The 25885-nt window shown below is 39.5% G+C and overlaps 1 protein-coding gene across 5 annotated transcripts in view; it reads left to right on the forward strand.

The window, feature by feature from the left end:
* The window catches only part of LOC126195017 (anillin-like), a 171166-nt gene that overhangs the window by 63293 nt on the left and 81988 nt on the right, over positions 1-25885 (forward strand). For all 5 annotated transcript variants that reach the window (XM_049933446.1, XM_049933448.1, XM_049933447.1 and 2 more), the window contains one exon: positions 22613-22759. In XM_049933446.1, coding sequence (XP_049789403.1) covers positions 22613-22759 — 147 coding nt within the window. The remainder of the gene's footprint in view (positions 1-22612; positions 22760-25885) is intronic.

The raw sequence follows: 25885 nt of genomic DNA on the forward strand, positions 1-25885 counted from the left end.
GAATTCCAGGAATTTTTCATTGTTTTTGTTCTCAGTTCAATTTTTGTAATTTTGACTGGTAAGAACCAAAACTCCAACAAAGGATATTGCTGTATCCTGCTACTGCAAAATAATACTGCAGCAATAAAACATGAACGAGAGAAAAAACTGAAATAAAACTTAAATTGCAAAGGAAATGCGCCAAATACAGGTGCAGGTGCAGGTGCAGTTGAAAAACGCACAGGAGGAGCTAGATAGGATGAGGAGGGAGAAGGGGGTTGGGGAATGGGAGCTGGCTGTTGGCAAGAGATCTGCTAGGAGAAGAAGATTTTCAGATAGTTTTACTATTGGTGTTTTCAATAGATATGACCAACTGTCAGAGTCTAGTGGAGAGGAATCTCTAGTAGCTGTAGATGTAGGAAGTATGCAGCAGACCTCAGTAGTTACTGTGCCTAGAACAGTTGCAAAGTCGAAGAGGAAGAAGAAGGTTCTGCTGTTAGGTAGTTCAAATGGCAGAGGTGTAGGCCAGCAGTTGCAGGAAGTGCTGGGAAGTGAGTACCAGGTCACCAGCATTGTGAAGCCTAATGCAGGGTTGGCTCAGGTGACTGTTAACATAGGGGGGTTATGTAGGGATTTTACTAAAGAGGATCAGGTAGTGATTGTGGGTGGGGCTGGTAATAGTATTGGTAGGGATGGGGAGTATAACATAGATGGTGACCTGGAAAAGATAGCCACTCAGACTGGCAACACGAATGTGCATTTCGTGGAACTGTTTCAGCGTCACGATCGGCCTCATCTTAATACAGCCGTCAGGCGTAATAACATGAGACTTGGGGGTGCGCTGATGACAGAAAGCATGGGTCACATTTCAGTGGTGTCGGTGGAGTCTATCAGCAGGACGGGTTTCACTAGACACGGCCTGCACCTCAACAGGTATGGGAAGGGGAGGTTGGCAAAGCTTATAGGTGACAGCATAGGTGGGGTTGGTGGGATCACTCATGGGAAAATTCCTGCAGTAGTGTGTGTTAGAGCTGCACCTTTTTTAGATTGAAGTCAGCTGATAGGTATTCCTGCTTAAGGGAAGTCTCTCTAACAAGGGAATCACTTTTGACAAAGCTTAGGTATCCGAGTAATGAGGGAATTAGTATATTTCATCAAAATATACAAGGTATTAGGGATAAAGTTAGTGAACTGCTTATAGATGTTGACTCTGAAATTATTGGTATATCTGAACACTTCTTAAATAAGGAGATAATTCAGAGGCTTCCTTTACCAGGATACAGGTTGGCTGGCTGCTTTTCGAGGAGCTCTTTGCGGTGTGGGGGAGTAGCCATGTATGTGAAAAACGGCATCGCATTTGAGTCAATTGATGTTTCAAAGTACTGCACTGAAAAGGTGTTTGAATGTTGTGCAGGTGTGGTTAAATTTAACGGAGTTAAACTTGTAACTGTTGTTATTTATAGATCCCCAGACTCCGATTTCACAGCATTTTTGCTAAAGCTAGAGGAGGTTCTTGGTTCACTTTATAGGAAATATAAAAAGTTAGTTATATGTGGTGACTTCAATATTAATTGTATAAGTGATTGTGCAAGGAAGAGGATGCTGGTAGACCTCTTTAATTCATATAATCTTATGCAAACCGTATTCTTTCCAACGAGAGTGCAAGGGAACAGTAGAACAACCATAGACAACATTTTTGTTCATTCCTCATTACTAGAAGGGCATTCTGTTAGAAAAAAGGTGAATGGCCTTTCAGATCATGATGCGCAAATTTTAACTTTAAAAGATTTTTATGCTGCAACTCGTGTTAAATATAGTCATCAGCTGTTCAGGAAAGCTGATCCGGTTGCTGTAGAGACCTTTGTAAACCTTATAAAGGAACAAGAGTGGCAAGATGTTTATAGCGCTGAGACAGTAAACGATAAATATAATGCTTTTCTAAAGACCTTTCTCATGCTCTTTGAAAGTTGCTTTCCGTTACAACGTTTAAAACAGGGTACTAGCACAAACAGGCAGCCTGGGTGGCTGACTAGAGGGATAAGAATATCTTGTAGAACAAAGTGGCAATTATATCAAAACGTTAGAAACAGTCAAAATCTAAATGCAGCAGCCCATTACAAACAGTATTGTAAGGTGCTTAAAAATGTTATTAGGAAGGCAAAAAGTATGTGGTATGCAGATAGAATAGCTAAGTCTCAGGATAAAATTAAAACCATATGGTCAGTCGTAAAGGAAGTTGCTGGTCTGCAGAGACAGGTCGAGGATATAGAATCAGTGCGTAGTGGGAATGTCCGTGTTACTGATAAGTCGCATATATGTACAGTATTTAATAATCACTTTCTGAATATAGCAGGTGAACTAAATAGAAACCTAATTCCAACAGGGAATCATATAGCGCTCTTAGAAAAAAGTGTTCCGAGACTGTTACCTGAAATGCTCCTCCATGATACTGACAAGAGGGAGATTGAGTTAATAATTAAATCACTAAAGACCAAGAACTCTCATGGATATGACGGGGTATCTAGCAGAATACTGAAGTATTGTTCTATGTATGTTAGCCCAGTACTTAGCCATATCTGTAACTTTTCCTTTAGGAGTGGTCGGTTTCCTGATCGATTAAAATACTCGGTAGTGAAGCCACTTTATAAAAAGGGAGACATTGATAATGTTGACAATTTTAGACCTATTTCTATGCCATCGGTGTTTGCTAAAGTTATCGAGAAGGTTGTATATACAAGGTTACTGGAGCATTTAAATTCACATAATTTGCTGTCAAATGTTCAGTTTGGTTTTAGAAATGGTTTAACAACTGAAAATGCTATATTCTCTTTTCTCTGTGAGGTTTTCGACGGATTAAATAAAAGGTTGCGAACGCTAGGTGTTTTCTTTGATTTAACGAAGGCTTTTGACTGTGTTGACCACAAAATATTACTGCAGAAGTTGGACCATTATGGAGTAAGGGGAGTAGCTTACAATTGGTTCGCCTCTTACTTTAAGAACAGAAAGCAGAGGGTAATTCTCCGCAATATTGAGAGTGGTAGTGATGTTCAGTCCCAATGGGGCACTGTTAAGTGGGGCGTTCCCCAAGGGTCGGTGCTGGGGCCACTGCTGTTTCTTATTTATATAAATGATATGCCTTCTAGTATTACAGGTGATTCAAAAATATTTCTGTTTGCTGATGACACCAGCTTGATAGTGAAGGATCTTGTGTGTAATATTGAAACAGTAACAAATAATTTAGTTCATGAAATAAGCTCGTGGCTTGTGGAAAATAATTTGATGCTAAATCACAGTAAGACTCAGTTTTTACAGTTTCTAACTCACAATTCAACAAGAACTGACATTTTAATCAGACAGAATGGGCATGTTATAAGCGAGACGGAACAGTTCAAGTTCCTAGGCGTACGGATAGATAGTAAGCTGTTGTGGAAAGCCCATGTTCAGGATCTTGTTCAGAAACTAAATGCTGCTTTATTTACCATTAGAACAGTATCTGAAATAAGTGACACTTCAACACGAAAAGTAGTCTACTTCGCATATTTTCATACGCTTATGTCGTATGGTATTATTTTTTGGGGTAATTCTTCTGATTCAAAAAGGGTATTTTTGGCTCAAAAACGGGCTGTTCGAGCTATATGTGGTGTAAGTTCGAGAACCTCTTGTCGACCCCTATTCAAAAATCTGGGAATTCTGACATTGCCCTCACAGTATATATTTTCTTTAATGTCGTTTGTTGTTAGCAATATTAGCCTATTCCCAAGAGTTAGCAGCTTTCACTCAGTTAATACTAGGCAGAAATCAAATCTGCATGTAGAATGCAGTTCCTTGACTCTTGTGCAGAAAGGAGTGCAGTATTCTGCTGCATCCATTTTCAATAAGCTACCACAAGAACTCAAAAATCTTAGCAGTAGCCCAAACTCTTTTAAGTCTAAACTGAAGAGTTTCCTCATGGCTCACTCCTTCTATTCTGTCGAGGAGCTCCTGGAAGAGCTAAAAAATTAAGCAAATTCCAGTGTTACATTGTTGATTGTCTTCATTTAAACTTATGACTTGTCACCTGAATATGTTTTTTTTTCTATATTTCATTTTATCTGTTTCTAATATCGTGTTATAATTTCATGTATTGACTCGTTCCATGACCATGGAGATTTATCCTTAATTTGGTCCCACGGAACAATAAATAAATAAATAAAAAAAATAAATACAGCAACTAAACACAGTGCTCATACAAGCGTTTATGAGTGGGATCATGCGCATGCGCAGTATCTTCTTCCGCTTGTGGCTACAGAAACGTGGCTGTTGGCTGTGTGTGTGTGGAAAAAAAAGGGGGGGGGCAGGTAGGTGCTACCAGGAAAAATTTTACTTGCGCGCCCAAGCTGCCAGATTGCGCTGCCGCTGCAGCCCTGGATTTAGGTGTGTGTGTGTGTGTGTATGTGTGTGTATGTGTGTGTGTGTGTGTGTGTGTGTGTGTGTGTGTGTGGCATCCAGCGCACGTTGGTCTATCGATTATTCGTATGACTTTGAAATGTGTCTGTCGGTTTTTGAACATTGTTGAACACATTCTAAGTTGATTCCTGAATGAATCATAAGTTGATTTGTGAATGTGTGCATAGTGTATGTGATGTATCTGTTAGTGGAATCCTCGTCACATATAGAAATAAACTTTCCTGCAGACAAAAGGGGCTATACGAGCTGAGCATAGCATAGCCGATTGAAAGAAAGCCAACCAATCTCTGATTATGTGGTTGATTGGGTTTGCGAATGATGAGCGTTGTTATGATTACCAGCAAAATCCATAGATTCAGACTACCAGAGTGCGAATAAACGACTAACAGGAATAAGATGTAAGAAAAAGTACGTGTTATCTTCTCGGTGTATCCAAGAAAATGAAATTTTGACAGAAAATCTTTGGCCAGATCGATATACTAGCAAGGGCCAGTTGTACAGTCTCTGGCTAGCAGCCGCTTTAAGCTCTATTCTGGAAGTAGCGCGGAAAACGCGTTGTACAAACACGTAATAACGCCTAACCGGAGAATAATCGTGGGGTAACTAAACTGGTGATTGTGGCAGAGTTAGTAAAGTTAACCAGTGAATAAGCTTTGACATTGGCAGGAATAGATACAGAATTAGTGATGACAACATTGTTTGTTAGAACGAGGAAGGAGAAGAAACGGTGACATCACTTAAGTTATGGAAGAATATGACGATTCCATATTTATAAATAAATTTCGCACTACTACTTTTCGATATACTTGAGAAACTGGAGCGTATGAATGAAGTGTAAAACTATTTCCCAATGTAAAGCTTTTTGCTTGTAGTAGGCCTAATAGGCTTTTGATATTGGTACTTTGTGAATTATATTCTGCCGTGTTATAAAAATGACAATTTCTGCCAAAACAGTCTCGTTTATTTTGCGTGTGTTAAAATTGCTGCAGTATTATAAAGGCCTATTTTGTTTTATCTCGCAGACAGTGACAAAATACAGGTAATCAGGTCGAGAAACCACACCAGTCTTGGGCCTATTTGTAATTACAGCTTTTCAGTATTAGACAGCGACATTTCGATTTTTCATGTAGCAAAACGTTTGATGAACTTTGATGTAACAGATCCTTTTGCAGAAAGGAAAGCATGCCATGTAAAGCTGTAGCAAGATTAGAGAGAAAAAATTCTAGGAGCTAAGGATTGAAGAAATGTGTACTGTCTTGCTTGTCTCTTTTCTTTACTGGTTTTATGTATCCTTTACTTAATTTTGTCACACAAAGCAGCAAGTTGTCAGCTAATAGGGAATAAAGAGTGCAAATTTTCTGAAGAGGTTTTTTTAAAGAAAAAGGGGGGCAGGATGTCAAACCGGCTGACTGGAAGCAGGAGAGGCACCATAGGACATTTTAATTTCCACTGTCCTGAATATAGTTTGATGGCATCCAGCACAAAATATACACGTTTCAATTAACAGACCAAAATACAGTGACACACGATAGAAGAAAGCTGTGTGAAGAGGTGTGGCGCTGCACTTTGGCACACTTAAGATCAAATAACATGTCTTACAATTCCTCAGACACGTATGTTTTATGTATCAGACTCTTCAGAAAGATGTGCACTACAAAATGAACATTTTTTTGAAAAATAAATTTTTTTTTTAAATTTTTGACGTCCTGTCTCAAACGCCCGAGAAACGCCACTCTACTATTGCCCCGGTTCGGAAATCTCATAGACACGGGTCTGATGCGCAGAGCAGTCTGAGTTGCGATAGGAAAGCAGGTAGTCTCCACGTGACCCGTGTTTACATTTAGTGATTTTGCTGTTTCCTCTTTGTCTACTGCACTCACGTCAAATCAAAACAAAATTGATTTCTTTGGCCGGGAGCTATCATGTGAATTAAAATACATTCACATAATTACGAAAGGCTAAAACACGTTATTAGTTTCAGATTTTACTTTATTTCCACCTGTCTGACAGTCAAACATTAATTGCCATGCAGAACAATGAAGTTATTTTTATCGGTTTGCTGAAGAAATTTTCTTTTATTAATCTTTTCTGCTGAGGCAGTCAATATATTTGAAACAAAGGGTTTAATTTCAAACTACTGGCTAGTTTCAGCCGTTCGGTGCATTTCAAGTGTACGTTTTGATCTTCTAGCACGTATGGCATTATGCCATAACAAAGAACCAGACATGATATAACGAAGTACTGGTACCCAAGGATATTTACATCCCGAAACCACATTGAAAAGCTTAATATCAGGTCGATGCCTACTTCAATGGGAATCTGGGTCTCATTTAAAAATCAGCTCTTTGATGACGAGCCATGTAGAAGAATTTATAGCGAAGATCATCACACTTTTATGTTGTTATTAAAAAATTTACTGGCCCATTTGTGCGATATATCTTAAAATGTAAAACGTGCATAAAAGACCAACATTATATGTGAAAGCTTAGCTTTTCTTGCAGCATATTGGCCTTAGAGACCTATATTATATGTGAAAGCTTTGTTTTTCTTGTAGCAATATTATATAAATTAATTTAAACCATTAACTTTTTGTGTTAGTGTGTTTGCGGTACTTAACAGTGATGTTGCTATTGCCTGAGTACACCACGTGTCCGAAACTGTGAATATCCGCTGACATCGGCTGGCAAGATCATGTGACATGAGCTATGACTGGCTTACAAATACAGTGTTTGTCACTGTTAATAGTAGTTTATCCTGTAGTAAAGTAGAAGTGGATAGTTCCTGTGAAATATTATGGGTGGAGGTTGCACTCAACAACCGAGCTAGGTTAATAATTGGCTCCTTTTACCGACCTCCCGACTCTGCAGCATTAGTGGCAGAACAACTGAGAGAAAATCTGGAATACATTTCACATACATTTTCTCAGCATGTTATAGTCTTAGGTGGAGATTTCAATTTATCAGATATAGACTGGGACAATCAGATGTTTAGGACGGGTGGTAGGAACAGAGCATCGAGTGACATTATACTGAGTGCACTATCCGAAAATTACCTCGAGCAATTAAACAGAGAACCGACTCGTGGAGATAACATCTTCGATCTACTAATAACAAACAGACCCGAACTTTTCAACTCTAAGCTTAGAACAGGGAATAAGTGATCATAAGGCCGTTGCAGCATCCCTGAATATGGAAGTAAATAGGAATATAAAAAAAAGGAGGAAGGTTTATCTGTTTAGCAAGAGTAATAGAAGGCAGATTTCAGACTACCTAACAGATCAAAACGAAAATTTCTGTTCCGACACTGACAATGTTGAGTGTTTATGGAAAAAGTTCAAGGCAGTCGTAAAATGTGTTTTAGCGCATTTATGTCCAAAGCAATGAAGTTAATGATAAACTGCGAAAGGCCCAGCGTGTGAGAACAGAAAGACTAACAGATTCTAAAGAAAAGTTCAATGTTTTGTGTGTTGCATTTACTACAGCAATTGGTTTACAAAATATTATTATTATTATTATTATTGTACAAGTGTAAATTACACAAGTACAGAGCTTTTACATGTGAAAAAACTGAAGTGCTCAAAGTTGTGCGAGGGTGATTTTATCAGGATTCATGTCCTAACCTACATCGTCAGTTGATGTGCCAGTATTTGAACCACCAAATGCAGTGGGTTCACGGAAATCAACTTGGGCCAAGTCTTCCAGTAGACTTTGAGAGGCATGTGTTGGCTGTTGCTCATCTGACTCCGCGAGTTCAGCCTCTGTAAATAACTGTGCCAATTGCACTTTAAGCTTAGCTTGTGATCTAAAGCTTAAAAATAAATGATCAACTTCATTATGCTTATCCCTGTACCAATGTTTCTTTTGCAAGTAACTAATTATACATTCAACATCAGCACTTGGTCCCTGCTTTCTCTCTCTCTCTCTCTCTCTCTCTCTCTCTCTCTCTCTCTTTCTTTCTTTCTTTCTTTCTTTCTTTCTTTCTTCTTCTTCTTCTTCTTCTTCTTCTTCTTCTTTCCTCCCCCCCCCCCCCCTGTGGTTGGCTTCTTTCGTGCTGAAGATGGGTCCAAAACCTCTGTGCACTGCTCCTGAGATTGTACTTCATACTCACATGTTAGCAACTCTGGCTGAGAAAAAATTATGGAGTCTAATGAGTGTTCACCTGACTGAGTGTCTTTTCGCTGTCACTTGTGACTGCCTCTCTTGAGCAAGGAATATTTTATGTTACTGTACCAGAGAAGGAAAGTTGCTACTCAACATATAGCAGAGATGCTAAGTCGCAATAGGCGCAACAACAATATACTCGTCCATCCTTACACAACCCCTGCTCCCAATCCCTTACCTCATAGCTCACACCCTTGTAATAGACCTAGATGCAAGACCTGTCCCATACATCCTCCTATGACCACATACTACAGTCCGGTCACTAACATCACCTATCCCATCAAAGGCAGGGCTACCTGTGAAACCATTATCTGATTCACAAGGTAAGCTGCAACCACTTTGCTGCATTCTGTGTAGGCATATCAACCAACAAGCCGTCTGTCCGCGTGAACGGCCACCGCCAAAAAACAAGTGGACCACCCTGTTGCTGAACACACTGCCAAACATAATATCCCTCATCTCAATGACTGCTTCACAGCCTGTGCCATATGGATCCTTCCCACCAACACCAGCTTTTCTGAATTGCGCAGGTGAGAACTTCCCCTCCAATACACATGTTAAAGATGGCGCCGAGTGTAAATTTTGGCTGTGTTAATTAACAGAATAAACTTGACATAAACGTTAAAAAGTGTTTAACATGTAAATAGGTTGGTGTATATCGTGATGATATGTGTATCGTGTGTTTTGTTGTTAAAAAAGTTTCAGAAGCAAGACATGAGGTGCCCCAAAATTGCACATGGAGCTAGTACCTCGTCTTACGAATCGCGAGAGCCAGTACAAAGACTCTGCTACTGCAAATCTCGCACCGTGAAGGAAATAACGCGCATAAACTGTAAAACTGTATACCATTTCGCATGTGTAAAGGCAGACCCAAGATGAAAACTATGGTGTTGTGGAAGGTGTAATGAATATGGCCTAGACAAAGCGCTACAGAAGAGCGACTGCAAAGTTGACATTATTGCTATGCTGTTAGAAGAGGTACATGCCTTGAAATACAAATATACCAATAACAATCAATGTGAGTATAAAACAAACAGTGATCTTGTAATTGATAATGGTACTAGAACCAGTGGTAACAAACATGTTACCAACTGTAAAAAATGTGGAAAAACCGCCAAAAGTGGTATAGCATGTGTAAAATGTGAAAAAAATTTCACTTTCGATGCGCGAAGGTGGACTGCTTATTGAAAGGAAATGAGAGATTTACAAAAACGTGGAAGTGTAATACATGTAGGCCTACCGATATACTAAGAAGGGCCGCAAATATCCTGCTAACAAACAGATTTGAAGTGCTCGATGTAGATAGTAACGATGATGCTCTTGAAGCTTATACAGGACATTCTCTCTACAGTAACTCTTGCTGAAAGCACTACCGCTTCTGAACTTCCACAAGGAGATCCTCTAATGCTGTGTGATGCTGCTGTTCCTGTTCCAAAAACCATGAAACAAATTTCCCAAGAAGAGGTTAGTGTCCTGTACACAGAACCAAGCAATCAATGTAGGCCAGTAGACCGCCTACAAATACAATGGCAGGCTGTTCCTGTCACAAAATGCGGTAGAGACTGTGTAAACTTTCCACCCTTGGAAAACATATTTAGTGTCCTTGAGCATGTTGATACTACAGGAAAAAACATTAAAGTACACTCACAAGTCAAGGTGCTTAACACAAGTAAGGTTAATGAAAGTAAAGTGAGTAATAGGTGTAGCAACAATATTACATCAACTGTCAATAGAAGTGAAGTGAATAATGGGTGCAGTAAAAATATTGCATCAACTGTCAATAGAAGTAATGAAACCGAAAACCCCAAGAAAGCAAGCCTCAATTGCAGACCTAAGCCTGTGAAAATACACTCCTGGAAATTGAAATAAGAACACCGTGAATTCATTGTCCCAGGAAGGGGAAACTTTATTGACACATTCCTGGGGTCAGATACATCACATGATCACACTGACAGAACCACAGGCACATAGACACAGGCAACAGAGCATGCACAATGTCGGCACTAGTACAGTGTATATCCACCTTTTGCAGCAATGCAGGCTGCTTTTCTCCCATGGAGACGATCGTAGAGATGCTGGATGTAGTCCTGTGGAACGGCTTGCCATGCCATTTCCACCTGGCGCCTCAGTTGGACCAGCGTTCGTGCTGGACGTGCAGACCGCGTGAGACGACGCTTCATCCAGTCCCAAACATGCTCAATGGGGGACAGATCCGGAGATCTTGCTGGCCAGGGTAGTTGACTTACACCTTCTAGAGCACGTTGGGTGGCACGGGATACATGCGGACGTGCATTGTCCTGTTGGAACAGCAAGTTCCCTTGCCGGTCTGGGAATGGTAGAACGATGGGTTCGATGACGGTTTGGATGTACCGTGCACTATTCAGTGTCCCCTCGACGATCACCAGTGGTGTACGGCCAGTGTAGGAGATCGCTCCCCACACCATGATGCCGGGTGTTGGCCCTGTGTGCCTCGGTCGTATGCAGTCCTGATTGTGGTGCTCACCTGCACGGCACCAAACACGCATACAACCATCATTGGCACCAAGGCAGAAGCGACTCTCATCGCTGAAGACGACACGTCTCCATTCATCCCTCGATTCACGCCTGTCGCGACACCACTGGAGGCGGGCTGCACGATGTTGGGGCGTGAGCGGAAGACGGCCTAACGGTGTGCGGGACCGTAGCCCAGCTTCATGGAGACGGTTGCGAATGGTCCTCGCCGATACCCCAGGAGCAACAGTGTCCCTAATTTGCTGGGAAGTGGCGGTGCGGTCCCCTACGGCACTGCGTAGGATCCTACGGTCTTGGCGTGCATTCGTGCGTCACTGCGGTCCGGTCCCAGGTCGACGGGCACGTGCACCTTCCGCCGACCACTGGCGACAACATCGATGTACTGTGGAGACCTCACGCCCCACGTGTTGAGCAATTCGGCGGTACGTCCACCCGGCCTCCCGCATGCCCACTATACGCCCTCGCTCAAAGTCCGTCAACTGCACATACGGTTCACGTCCACGCTGTCGCGGCATGCTACCAGTGTTAAAGACTGCGATGGAGCTCCGTATGCCACGGCAAACTGGCTGACACTGACGGCGGCGGTGCACAAACGCTGCGCAGCTAGTGCCATTCGACGGCCAACACCGCGGTTCCTGGTGTGTCCGCTGTGCCGTGCGTGTGATCATTGCTTGTACAGCCCTCTCGCAGTGTCCGGAGCAAGTATGGTGGGTCTGACACACCGGTGTCAATGTGTTCTTTTTTCCATTTCCAGGAGTGTACATTTATATGCAGACAGTCATGGAAGGAAATTAAGGGATATAGTCGAGAACAACTCAAGCCACCATATCTCAGCCACAATAAATCCTAGTGCAAAATTTAAAGATGTTGTAGCAGGTTCTTCGTCAGCAGAAGCTATGGAACTGGCAGCTTTTCTGGCTGGAACAAATGATGTAACGAGAAATGAAGGAAAAGACTTCTCGTTATCATTAAAGAAGAAACTGCTGAACTACAAAATACGAAAATTCTTATCTTTTCAATACCATGTCGATATGATCTTCCATCCTGGTCTTGTGTGAATGTTGAAGTGAGAGTAGTAAATGAAGAAACGAAGAAAATTTGTAAATACTTTAAAAATGCCTGTTTTGTTAACATAACTAACTTAGGTACAAGATTCCACACTGCTCATGGTCTTCATCTGAATCAACTCGGAAAGAAGTATGTGAGTAATGAAATCATAAAAGTAGCCAGTGAGTTAGGCATAGCAAAAATCGTTAGCTCTGAGTCAATACCTCTTAGATTTAGGGAAAACTCTTTTTTAGAGGTGGCAAAGAAGGGCCAAGACTAACAGGTTTGCCCAGATTCACACTGGATGACCAGATTAAAGATAAGAATAATATAATAAATGTCGGTAACACTAGAGAGAAATATAGCAGTAATGACGATTGACCCCATAAAAAAAATTACTCGTCAGCTTTGTCTCTCAAGATAGGTTATCTCAATATTGAAATATATACTAAGATGGTATCTGTTCTTTCGGACATGTCCGAAAGAACAGATACCATCAGTGACCATGCAGCTCGTTAGAATGAAATTACAATGAAATGAATGCCTGTAAGCAGCTAAGCGTGTTCATTTCATTGAAATTTGTAAATGACAACATATTTGATGCATTATGCTTAAGTGTAAAGGAAATGAAATATGTTTTCATGTACTAGATGATTTCCACTTAGCAAACAGCTTTAGCAGAGAGCAGCATATTCGTGGAGGTGTAATCAATTTACATTAAGAAAGAGTTAATACATTGTCGTAATGAACTAGATCTAGGATTTCTGTGCAGTGAGATACATTTTGAAGCCATAGGTGTATATCTGGATCATTTAAAAATTGCTATTGTATCTTACGGTATATTGATAACTTTTACTTATGGACCGTCTGACAGCAACTGAATAAAACACAATTTTAGTGCCATACGCGTTTCGCCTTTATTTTCTGCAAGGCATCATCAGTGGCCTGGAATATGTACATATGTTTGCTATTTAATTTATATTTTTGTCACTGTACCTATAGGTTATAAACAGTTCTGGTGGTTGGTATTTCCTATTAAGTAGTAATGTTTTGAACTGTACTTACAGGTTGTGTGGACAATTTCTTACATATTACGCCCCTGTTGCATATTTGATGTTATTCTTCTTCTTATGAATGCCAATTTGCGGTTTTTTCCCCACATTCCACAGTACTATGAACTGAACGCTTGTTTCAGTGCAATGATTTGGTTTCTGTTGCCGACTGTCAAATGTTATTGCCAAAGATCGAATGTTATTGCGAAACTTTCGAGTATAATTATTGAACTATCTGTGATCTGTTCATGTATGCATGTGTGTGTGTGTGTGTGTGTGTGTGTGTGTGTGTGTGTGTGTGTGTCCACACACACCACTTTCCCTACACTCTGGCTCCTACCCTTGTAACTGCCCCCCGGTGTAAAACCTGTCCCATGCACCTTCCCACCACCACCACCACCTACTCCAGTCCTGTAACCCGGAAGGTGTACAAGATCAAAGGCAGAGCCACGTGTGAAAGCACCCACGTGATTTACCAACTGACCTGCCTTCACTGTGAAGCCTTCTATGTGGGAATGACCAGCAACAAACTGTCCATTCGCATGAACGGACACAGGCAGACAGTGTTTGTTGGTAATGAGGATCACCCTGTGGCTAAACATGCCTTGGTGCATGGCCAGCACATCTTGGCACAGTGTTACACCGTCCGGGTTATCTGGATACTTCCCACTGACATCAACCTACCAGAACTCCGGAGATGGGAACTTGCCCTTCAATATATCCTCTCTTCCCGTTACCCACCAGGCCTCAACCTCCGCTAATTTCAAGTTGCCGTCCCTCGTACATCACTTGTCACTCAACATCATCTTTGCCTTTACATATGTCTGCCTGTGTGTGTGTGTGTGTGTGTGTGTGTGTGTGTGTGTGTGTGTGTGTGTGTGTGTGCCTGTCCCTTTTTCCCACTAAGGTAAGTCTTTCCGCTCCCAGGATTGGAATGGCTCCTTACCCTGTCCCTTAAAACCCACATCCTTTCATCTTTCCCTCTCCATCCCTCTTTCCTGATGAAGCAACCATGGGTTGCGAAAGCTTGAAATTTGTTTGTGTGTTTTTTATTGTTTCTATCTACCAGTGCTTTCTCGTTTGGTAAGTCACAGCATCATTGTTTTTTAATATATATTTTTGTGGTCTTTGCTTTGTGTGTGTGTGCGTGTGCGTGTGTGTCCAGATGCTATTGTTTCTCTTTATACATCACCAGACGGAAGTCCACTAATATTTTTAGAAAAACTTGAGACGTTACTAAATTTCTTTCTTAGTCCTCAGTGGAAGAATAGTATAGTGATTGGTGGTGACATCAATGTCGCATTTGATGTAAACAAAGACGTGCACACTGTAAATGAATTTAAAAACTAGTTACGACAATTCAACTTCATTTTTACGAACTGCAAACCCACAAGACAGTTCGCTTGCCTCTACAACATACTTACAAATGTCAGTAGAGAGTTACTGTCTTCAGATGTAACTGTCTTCAATTTCTTTGACCATGACTCAGTTTGGGTATAAATAGGTACAGATAGCCCTAATATGGACTATAAAGAGTTTATAGAGCCTAAAATAGTCTTCACAAGACCAATAACGCAAGAAAAATTGTCTAATTTCGGGGTCTCACTCAGTAATTATGACTTCTCACATGTGTTTAACAATAATGCCCAGGGCTCTGCCAATACATTGTTCGATAGATTTTTTCATTCTTTCTTAAATATATATTTGAGACCAACTGCCCTCAATAGAAATGTAAAGTTAACCCTAAAAGTAACAGTAATAGACATAGGGATAAGAATCCTTGGTATACCGCTCAACTAGCCAATATGAAAAGGAGGTTGTTGTTGTTGTATAGAGATTCTTACAGACTTCAGAAAACTGATATGGCTAAACAAAGTTACTCAAGAGCACAAAAGGAATGTAAGTATGCTTTAAATGAGGCCAAAAAACAACATAACCTAGTCAGCATTGAGTCATCAAAAAATAAATGCCAAAAAGCATGGACTATAATAAATTCAGCTGAGGTAGAAATATCGGCAGATGAATTTAATAACTGCTGTATAAAATCTGTTAACCAAATTAGGGAAAGCATTGGGTGGCCGCAAGAAACTGTAGCTGATCTCATTAACTATCATAATGTAGACCACATCCTAAAAGACTGATTCCTTTTAACAGAGGTTACACCAGATGTTGTTTTAACTATTGTAAATAATTTTAGACCCTCTGATAGTGAAGACATATATGGTATTTTGTGTAATATGTTTAAAAAGATAATTGGGCACATAGTATATCCTCTTACTAAATGTATAAACAGATGTCTAATTGAAGGAGTATTCCCAGATGTATTAAAATTATCCAGGGTAGTGCCCATTTACAAGAAAGGAGACAAAAATTGCCCATCTAACTATCGCGCAATATCTCTGACACCTATTTTATCTAAAGTTTTGGAATCCATCATCAATTCCCAGTTGCGTTACATGTCATAACATTATTACTGCAGTACAATTTGGCTTTAGGAAGGGCAAATCCACAATCCTTGCCATTGACTCCCTGATTAAAAAAGTGCTTAATGCTTATGAAGGAAAAAATTTTGTTCGGACTACCTGTTGTGAACTTAGCAAAGCCTTCGATTGTGTGGAGCATATTTCACTCCTCAACACACTAGTTTATTATGGAATCACAAACAGTGAAGTTGACAACATCTTCGAATCTTTCGTCAGCAACCGTAAACAAATTGTTTGTATTGGTAAACAGAGTGCGGTGTGCCACAAGGCTCAGTATTAGGACCTCTGCTATTTATACTAATGACAAATGATCTGCCATCTTACATAAATACTCACTCCATTCTCTATGCAGATGATACCACATTTTTCAATATCAGGTCCGACATGGATATGCTCCAAACTGTGGCAAATGACACAATATCACAAGCATCAGTCTGGTTTCTAGCTAAGGGGTTCCTGCTTAATGAGAGTAAAACTCAAAAGATTGTATTTAGTTTAAGAGATCTGCCAGTAGCAGACTTCATGGATAGTGTTAAGTTCTTAGGTATTGTTATAGATAGTAAATTGACTTGGGAGCCATATATTAAATACATTAGTGCAAGGCTGTCTAGAGTGGTGTATTTGTTAAGGAATTTAAAAAACCATGTACCTGCGGCCTTTGTGAGATCGGCCTACTTTGCCTTTTTTTTTTTAAAAAAAAGCATTATATCTTATGGGCTTTTAATATGGGGCAATACCTCACACCTTCAGGACAATTTGGTACTTCAGAAGAAAGTAATTCGAATTATCACAAACAGTGATAAACTGGCCCACTGAAAACCACAGTTTATCAACTTAAAAATATTAACTGTTATAAACTTGTATATTTACACTGCCCTACTGCATATAAAGAGCAACTTATCATAATATCAGCGTAAAAGAGATGTACGCTCTCATGGAACCAGAAATAGTAGCCATCTTGACATACCGTACTACAGATTATGCAAGTCAGTGAACAGCTATGAAGTGGTGGGTATGAAGATGTTTAACAAACTGCCACTAGAATGGGTAGAAGCTCCATTAGATTTATTTAAAGACAAATTATTCAGTTGGTTTGCTGCAAATCCTTGTTACTCACTTCAGGAATTTTATGACTAAAATATCATAGTGGTACTGGTTTGGAGACTGAGTAATTTATGATGCAATGTTTTCATATTACTTGATTTTAAATATTGTATTTTATGGAAAACCAATAGTGACATATTGATCTTCATGTATATCTGCTGTATAACTTGTATACATGTAACTTGACTTTGTCAATTGCTGTAATAGCTGAACGACAATAAAATTTCATTCAATTCAATTCAGTTCAATACATCCTACGTTCCCGTAACCCTCCTGGCCTCAACCTCCGTTAGTCATTGTCCTCACCCATCCAGCCTCCTCCCTGTTCCCATTCTAGCATTTCATCGCCACACCCAGTCTTTTAATTTCTTTTTATTTCTCTCTTTTCCGCTACTTACCCCTTCCCCCCTCCGCACCTTCTCTCCTGCCCTCTGTCTAAACTGCAACACTTCACTGTCCGCCACTCCCACCATACTATCCCTCCCCCTCCCCCGCCCCAACTTCCTCCTTACCAACACCCAGTCGCCACTCCCATCATGCACTGATGCTGCTGCTTGCAGTGTAGTTTCAGCTCTGTGGGACTGCAGATATGTGTGCAAGTTGCGTGCGTGTGTGCGTGTGTGTGTGTGTGTGTGTGTGTGTGTGTGTGTGTGTGTGTACGTACTGCTGACAAAGGCCTTATTGGCCGAAAGCTATAAGTGTGTGAATCTTTTTGTTGTGCCTATCGCGACTCAGCATCTCTGCTATATGGTGAGTAGCAACTTTCCTTCTCTGGTATTGTTACATTCCATCCTAGATTTTCCATTGTTTGAATATTTGATGTGGGTTGTGCTTCCACAGCACAGTCCATGAACCTAATGTGTTCACTCCATGGCCATGATCTGTACTGTTTCAAGCTCTGGCCAGTGGTACCTTTTACCATCTTCTTGTGTTTGACGTACGCAGCTCTCAAGTTCCTCCACTTTGTTTTTAAGGTCTCGGCTGCAAATGTAAAAATGTACCAGTAATGTATTCTTGTAGAATCTATGAAGAAAATCATGATTGGGGCAGATGTCTGAAGTGGAAATAATCACATTCAAAGAGATCTCTAATGTTAATGGGATATGAAAATGCCTTTTATGATATGCTACTATTCCCATTCAAATTTGAAATTCTCTTTCCGTATGTGGTCCTCTAGTATTGAGTATTTGTCCTGTGACGGTTTTCAATTATTCTAGCCAGTAAGTATTTTCTTTGTCATCATAGATCCCTCCCACCTACACACACACACACACACACACACACACACACACACACACACACACAAAACTGGCAAGTTGACAAAACCAGTACGGTAGAATTTACACCTGAAGTAGAACATTCTACCATTTCATGGCAGTAAAATAAATGGGTATTAAAATATCGAACTATATAAGATATTGTGTGATCCATGTGAACCCTTAACAAGCTGAGCCTGTCATAGCTATCGAGAGATACACTGTAGTATCTCATAACGCAATTAACTACCGAGCAAGATATGTCGCATTTTCAATAAAGGGCAGTTTTGTTGTTACTACAATATCACATTTGAGTAACACAATACCTTTAAAAGAAAAATAACCAAGCAACACCTCTGTGAAGCTACATACAATATCCAATTTCTGTATTATCCATACAAAACTCAGTGGGTAAATACTTAGTGACTGTAAATGTTAAGCATACAACAATGTTTTGGATCATTGGCAAAATTATGTGAAATATATTTGTCATAATATCGGAAATAGTACTTTAATTTGTATTATGAAAGAGTTGCGTGGAATAGCATCTTGTGTTGTTAGCATTAAAAACAAGCATGGGAATAACACACTGAAATATGCTCACTATTTTTATTTACTTAAATTTGGCATATTTCGTTACAGTACCTTTTCCGTGAAATGTTTACAACATGATATTTGCCTTGGCTTCAGTCGTCTAGTGGAAGTATGATTCCACTATGCAGTTTTGTCGGCTGCAGAAATGACCTGGTTCAATGCGTTTGCCTCATTTTTGGTGCTTCAAATACCATTTCTTCGAATGTGGTTTCTTCTTAAAGTTTATATAAAAAAGTAGTAACTTAATTCATTTTTTCTGTTCACTAACAAATATTTATGACGGCGACCTGCACATTGTTTTACTGTCAACACACACCAAGAGTTAACTGCCGACTGATTACAGTCAAAGACGACTCCAGCGTCAAAGACACTTTACACAACACACAAGCTTCCAATTGTAATCAGTCTCTTTGATATTCTTCGTCACATTTACTAATAGTAATCAATGTGCTTTCACTCGCAAAAATATAAGTAAATTAGCGTATAATAAGGCAAATTACAATAAAAAAAAATTCTGACAAAAATATAAGAAAACATTACCAACTTCCCACATTAAATTTGGTATCGACAAATCCAGTAGAAAATAACACATCTCCCAGATCCATTACAACACGACCTTAAAATATATGACGTGGGGAGGGACAATGAATTTTCGTTTAAATGGAACAAAATTACCATACATCAAGACCGATTTTAACAAAGGTGACGGCTCTTTTCTCTTTCCACTTTCTATGTGTAGTTTTCCATTTTGATGGCATTGTTGCTTACGTACTTGCAGATGCTTTAAGTTGTAATATACACAAGATGAATCCAGTACTCAATAATATACTTTGCTACATTTTTGCTTCTGTGGAACTTAAAATTTTGCAAAAATATTTACCATTTTGATCCAGTTTAGCAGCTATATCCCTTTAAGTTTCAGCCTTCTTCAGAATGTTCTTGTAATCAGGATCGCATGTATCATACAAAAAGTTGTTTTCTCTCACCTCCTCTATAAGTCTTTCTGTGTCCATGATGCGTGCACTACAAGCTGTAAGACAAAAACTGCCTCTCGCCGCTGCTTCCAGTGTGACAACAGAGCAGTCGAAGGCACCAACAGAGGCAAGCAGCCGGCTTGTGACGAATCCGTAATCTGTGACAACCAGGTGGCGGCCGGAGCGGCAGGCCGGTTGCCGGTGCGTCAGAGCCTCACACTGTGTGACCGCTGCCATACTATAACGAGCAATTCAACATTGTGGCCTGCCAGCTGCGGTTCAAGGCCACAGGCTGGACGGCCAGGCCGCATACTGTCTGGCCAGGCCTTTAAACCAGAAATAGGCCATTTTCAACAGATACGTGATCAGTTTACTTCTAGTACATTGTTACTGCCATAGTTGAACTGTAGTTGGAGATTAAGGTACATTCATATCGAAAACCAACTCCAACAAACAAGAGCATAAAACTGTTGTAAGTTTGCCAAACTTGCAACTGTTGTGAGTTTGGCAAACTTACAACTGTTGAAAAATGTTGACAACAGTTTCAAACTCTTGTAAACACACATTTGGGTTTTTATTTTTTGTTACAGAAAAATGGAAATGGATTCTGACTGTGAAGATTTGCCATTTGTTATGGTGGGCGTTGATGCTTTTGCTCTTTCAGAGTACAAGATGAAACCATACGCAGGATGGTAAGAGAGAGGCAGCCAGGAAAGGATGTTTAATTACCGAATATCTCACACTAAAAGAATTGTGGAGAATTTTTTTGGAATATTGTAAACAGTTTTTCGGTGTCTTAGAACGACTGTGCACTTAAGTCCTGAAAAAAGCAACGTTAGTGATTTCTGCAACTGTGTCCTTTCACAGTTTTCTTAGGTGAATTAAAGAAAGTGCCATAGTTTACTCACCATCTAGCAGTTTTGATGTGGAAGATGCAGAAACAGGCAGGGTTTTGGAATGGCAGTTTAAGGGTGCATCCGCAAAATAAATGTTTTCAGAGAAAGGGAGGCAACACAGGAAGAAACACAATGAGTATACACGATGAATTTGCAATCTACTTTGTATCGGATGTTGGTAAAATGAAATGGCAAGAGAAATATGAATAAATAAATACTGAGAGAAAAGACAAATGTAATTAAAAACTTCCGAACATAACCCTTATAGCTTTACTTATTAACAATGTAAGCCATTAATTTGGAAACTACTTTGTATCAGATGTTGACAAAATGGTATGAAAAGAGAAATAAATAAATTTGCAGCAAAAATACAGTTGTAATTACAAAATTTCTGACCAAAAGTCTTGCAGCTTCAGTTACACTAGTGAATGACATTTTACTTATGACTGTAAATATTTGTCTCCCTACCTTGTTCACGCCTTCCAAATACTTCATATGTTTGTAAAATACCCTTTCTCAGAATGTAGATCTCAGTTGTCCCAGACCCACTTTTAGTTTTGACCATTTTACAGTGCTCACGATTGTACTGTTTTTTCATATTTATCCATTTCCTTTCACACTCCACGAGTGGTACACCAATTTTATCTGAAACTTCTTTCAACAAATCTTTCCTTTTATATCTCTTTATATGCGGAATCAGAAGGATGCTACAGAGGTTCCCTCATTTCAGTTTCTAACAAAAGCTGAATTGTTTGATCTGCTGACGACTCGTGAATTGCCATTGTCGAAAAAAACACAGCAGACAACGCGGCATATGCGCGTGCATGAGTCAGACAACTCTGCCATGTTTTTGCTCACTGACCATAAACTACGAACTCGAGACAAAACTTCCCTCAACTAGCTGTTCAGATTCGCGACTCCAAACAGCTGTTGACAACAGTTGAAAACATAGTCAAACTTGAAGTTGAAAACAGTTGTCGGTCGAGTTTGTTGGAGTTGGTTTTCACTGTGAAGGTACCTTTAGTGGAAACAAGAATTACAAAGGCAGATGTGAGTATAGTTTTATAAGGTTCGGTGTTGTTCATTGCAGCAATTATGCTGAAATAAAGACTGGGTGGCTAGCTATAGTAACGGATAACTGCATCAAACCAAATCAAAGTAACATCAATAAAAAACGCTCAAAACTCGGTAACCATTCAAACTGAGTGTTGAGAGGTTTTTTATTGTTATTTACAATGTCTCTGAGCTGCGGTTGCTCTCCACATAAAGTTGGTCTAATCAAAGTTAAAGGAACATAGTTTGTGAACAAAGAATGGTGTGTGCTTTTTTCACTACTAGTGAACATAGTCATTATCTGTAAATATGCAACACTGAAAGGGTGGAGTGTGCCTTAAGGTTTTCAAACGAATCCAGAAGTGGCCAATGGTGAACCTGGATGGGTCCTGTTCCCCCACAACAACCTTTGTGCTCAGAGAGAGGAAAAAAGTGTGTGATGGGAATCCCAGATATATATTGTTTCGCACTCACATTATGTCCTAATCGTGGTTTCACATAACTTCATTGTATTTTGAAAAGTGAAATAAATTATCCATTGGTATATTTTGAGTTCCCATAAGTAACTGTGTTCGTAAGAAACATTCCTAAACACTTTGTGTTTTATGTTTTTACTAATTTTGTACCTTCTAATGTAGGCAATGGCTTAAAAATGTACACAGGGATTCAGAACTAGTCACAAAAAAATATGAAAGTGTGATGGAAACCTTAATAAATTATAAATTTCCGTAAAAGTTCCAATGAATGTAATCCACAATGTAAAGGACCTCTTATTCTACATTGTTGCTATCGCCATCACCTTAAATAAATAACATATGCTGGAAACACACATTATCAGACCTTCATAACATTCTTTTAGGAAATGTACTGTTTAATAACTTGGAGAATTCTTTGAGAATTTATTTGGAAAACTTGAGTATTTGCATTACTTTCTCAAGACTCTTCAGAATGACCCTGTGCATTTCCAGATTTGTTTGCATGTAGTCATATTGATATGGGAAAAAAGGATTTCAAATATATAGTACCTGTTTGCTGTCAAAAGAAATTTTGGTTTTAGGAGGAGTCCGAAAGTGACTTGTCACAATCTGAAACGGATGCTTTGAAGGAAATAGATGATTTCCTCGATGAAGCTCTTGGAGATTCATCAGACTCGGAGGGTCCAACACCACCAAAAAGAACAAGAGAGCTCAGCCTTTCTCCTCAGGTATGGATTCAGATAAATGTGACATTTTTTGCTGGAAAAAAATCTTTGTTTTGTTCATGTCAAAACATAAAAGCAATCAGATAAGTTGTGAAATACTTGAAAACTGTTAAATTGAAGAAATTTTCAAATAATTTCATCGTTCGTAGCCATTACTGGTTCCAAACACAGTGTTAATCAAATTGCTGCAATATATCATATTTGCCCAGTGTAATGTAACCCTCAATGTAGTTTTATTTTAAGCGAAGTCTTGTTAATAAGAATTACAAACTGTTTTATTTGTATATGATACCTGAGAGAAAAGTGAACATCAAGCCTTTTCTAGACTTATCCCATTTATTAAGTTGACCAATAAGAGTCAAGAAAAGAGATAATTAACTTCTAGTGTCCAAATTGAGACTTTTGTGTTCTTTGCTGCTGCCACAAATATTCGACTGTTTTTTCTTTGTGTCACAAATTAAGAGATTCCGTCCTAATAGCACAGCTTATATTGCTGTGAGTGGAAGAAATAGCAATAATATTTACACTCGTAGGTGGGGGGGAGGGGGGGGTTGAAAACAATGGCTGTTGTTGCCTTTTTGAGGGGTAATATATTGCCGTCTTCAACTACTTATTGTGCACTTTTTAAATAGAAATAAGTAATAAATTCGTTTCTGAAGTTTTAAACTGAGATACAGATGATTACTAGGTTGAACATAGGTGTGACAATATTAAATAGCATACTGTAGCTGCAATGGTTTACAGTTTAACTGTTGAAAATTCATTGTCTCTCGTAAACACACATTAATTTGTAAAGTGGTGAAAGCAACTACACAATTGATATGTAAATATCTGATAGTGGTTAGTGCAAACATTGTATAAGAAGTAATAAATCAAAACAGTTGGAGAACACTGTGCTCACAGATCAAAGTTAAGTCTAAATTCCATATCGGCATGTACAAGGGTTGGAACTTAAATAGTGGCAACTGTTTATACACAACCAATAGAAAAGAGTTGCATGTTTGTACCTGTTACTGTCCTTCAAAGTAGTCACCAGTGTTGTGTAGATTTGGAAGGCGTAGTATACTGTTAGCAGAGCCTGTTCTGTTGATGATGTGAATGGAGCGGTCTAAAGTTATGGTGATTCACGTGTATGACTGTGATTGTGTTATCCTAATGCATTACGTTCCTCCACAGCAGACCGTCGGTGCACAGTATTACTGTTGGTTTTTGGAGCATTACCTGCGACCAGCTTTGCGAAAGAAGTGGCGACACTTTCTGCGCAAACCACGAATCATTTGGCACGACAATGTGCGGGTGCATACAGCGCAGACTGTGGCTGCTCTGTTCAGTCGATGGGACTGGGAAGTACTGTACCATCCACTGTACTCCCCGGCCTTAAGTCCTTCTGACTTTGATTTGATTCCAAAGATGAAGGAACCACTTCGTGGCATTCACTTCAGAGCTGTTCCAGAGATTCGACAGGCAGTAGATTGTTCTATTCGCACCATCAACAGAACATGCTCTGCTAACAGTATACTGTGCCTTCCATGTTGCTGGCAACAGGTTCTACACAACGCTAATGCCTACTTTGAAGGACAGTAACAGATGCAAACATATAACTCTTTTGTATTGGTTGTGAATAAATAGTTGCCACTATTTAAGTTCCAACCCTCATAATAAGGGTTTTACCGATGCAGTGCAGTAAGTAAAATGTCAGTTAGTGGCAGAAAATATTAAAAGCCCCTCACTGGTGTACTGAACTGAAATCCAGACTGAGTGCACAAATTCAGAGTGCAAAACAACTTCACATGCAAAAATACAAGATCTGCTGAACTGCAAGTAGAAATAAATCAGTTTTGACTAATGCAGAATAACTCTTTAAGTCTCAGTGAAATAGCGTTAAATATTGCAACTGCCAACGCAAAAAAATTTCTATCAGTGAAAACGTTCACAGCTGGATTATTGCTCAGACCAGTGCAGATGCTGCTTCTAATAACTTGTACCAAATTGTGTCTCTCTGCAAAATGGCCATCACCCTTTCAAGGCCTTGAACCTTCCCTTCATGGGAAATCCTGCATCTCCATCACTTAATGACTTTGTACATTCTCCAACCTGATTCACAACTGTTTTCTACATAAGTGATATCCAAAATCTGATTGCACCATTAGCTGTGCGCTAAAATTCTAATCAACTTACACATAATTTTATGTGCAGTAGTTCACCCAAAATTTAAAGTCAGACAAATGCAAAGTTATGTTGCACTGCCAAAAATTAGTTCCCACTCTCTGTGCCGTCAGCTATTACAATAAATATGGGTAAATCACCACTTTATTGGATTTTCCCTCCTTTCCATTGCACTGTTCAGAAGTACAGCGGGTATGATATTTTTCAAGTTCCAGGTGAAGCTATGCAAACTTACAAACAATTAAGAAATGCAGCTAGAAAGAATCTTACAAACTGCATGTTGGATATGCTGTGTAACTACATTCACCAATGCATACTACCTTGCTGATTTTGTGTGTGTGTGTGTGTGTGTGTGTGTGTGTGTGTGTGAATTTTATATTGATTTTTTTTATTTAAGTTCAGTTTAAAAGTGTCTCGTCCATTAAGTATGTTACAAAACATACGAGTAATCCAGTCAATGTGCATCATGGATACCTACAATCTGAGTGCTTGATCTCTTTAACTTCAGTAATATAAAAGTTATTGAAGGTACGCTTGATTTCAGATCTTCTTGAGGCTATATCTTCTCACATATGTTAATAAAAATTATATCTGCGTACTGGCAGGCTCTTGTTGCTCTTCTTTTTTATTTAGCGTATCGTCCTTCACTGTATCTATTATTATGCGAACAATATAGAAAAAACCCTCTGAGCATGTTAGCAAAAGAGATGACATCATGTCTGTTGCTTTGAATGTGACATTTCCACGTTGCTCAGCCGCCGCTGACCAGCTGCGCAGCACAGGGAGTTGCCACACATGCATGTCTTCAGGCCTACCCAGAGACCTGCTCGTCCAAAGTCCACGTCGTGGAGCTCGGGACCAAAACCAATCCCCCTTGCTCAAATATAGCCTGTCGTGTCTCAGTTGTCACAAATATTTGGCTGTTTCTTCCGGATATGTTGGGTTTCTTAGTTTGTAATTCAT

This window comes from Schistocerca nitens, chromosome 7, assembly GCF_023898315.1.
Source record: "Schistocerca nitens isolate TAMUIC-IGC-003100 chromosome 7, iqSchNite1.1, whole genome shotgun sequence".
NCBI classification, from domain to species: Eukaryota; Metazoa; Arthropoda; class Insecta; order Orthoptera; family Acrididae; genus Schistocerca; species Schistocerca nitens.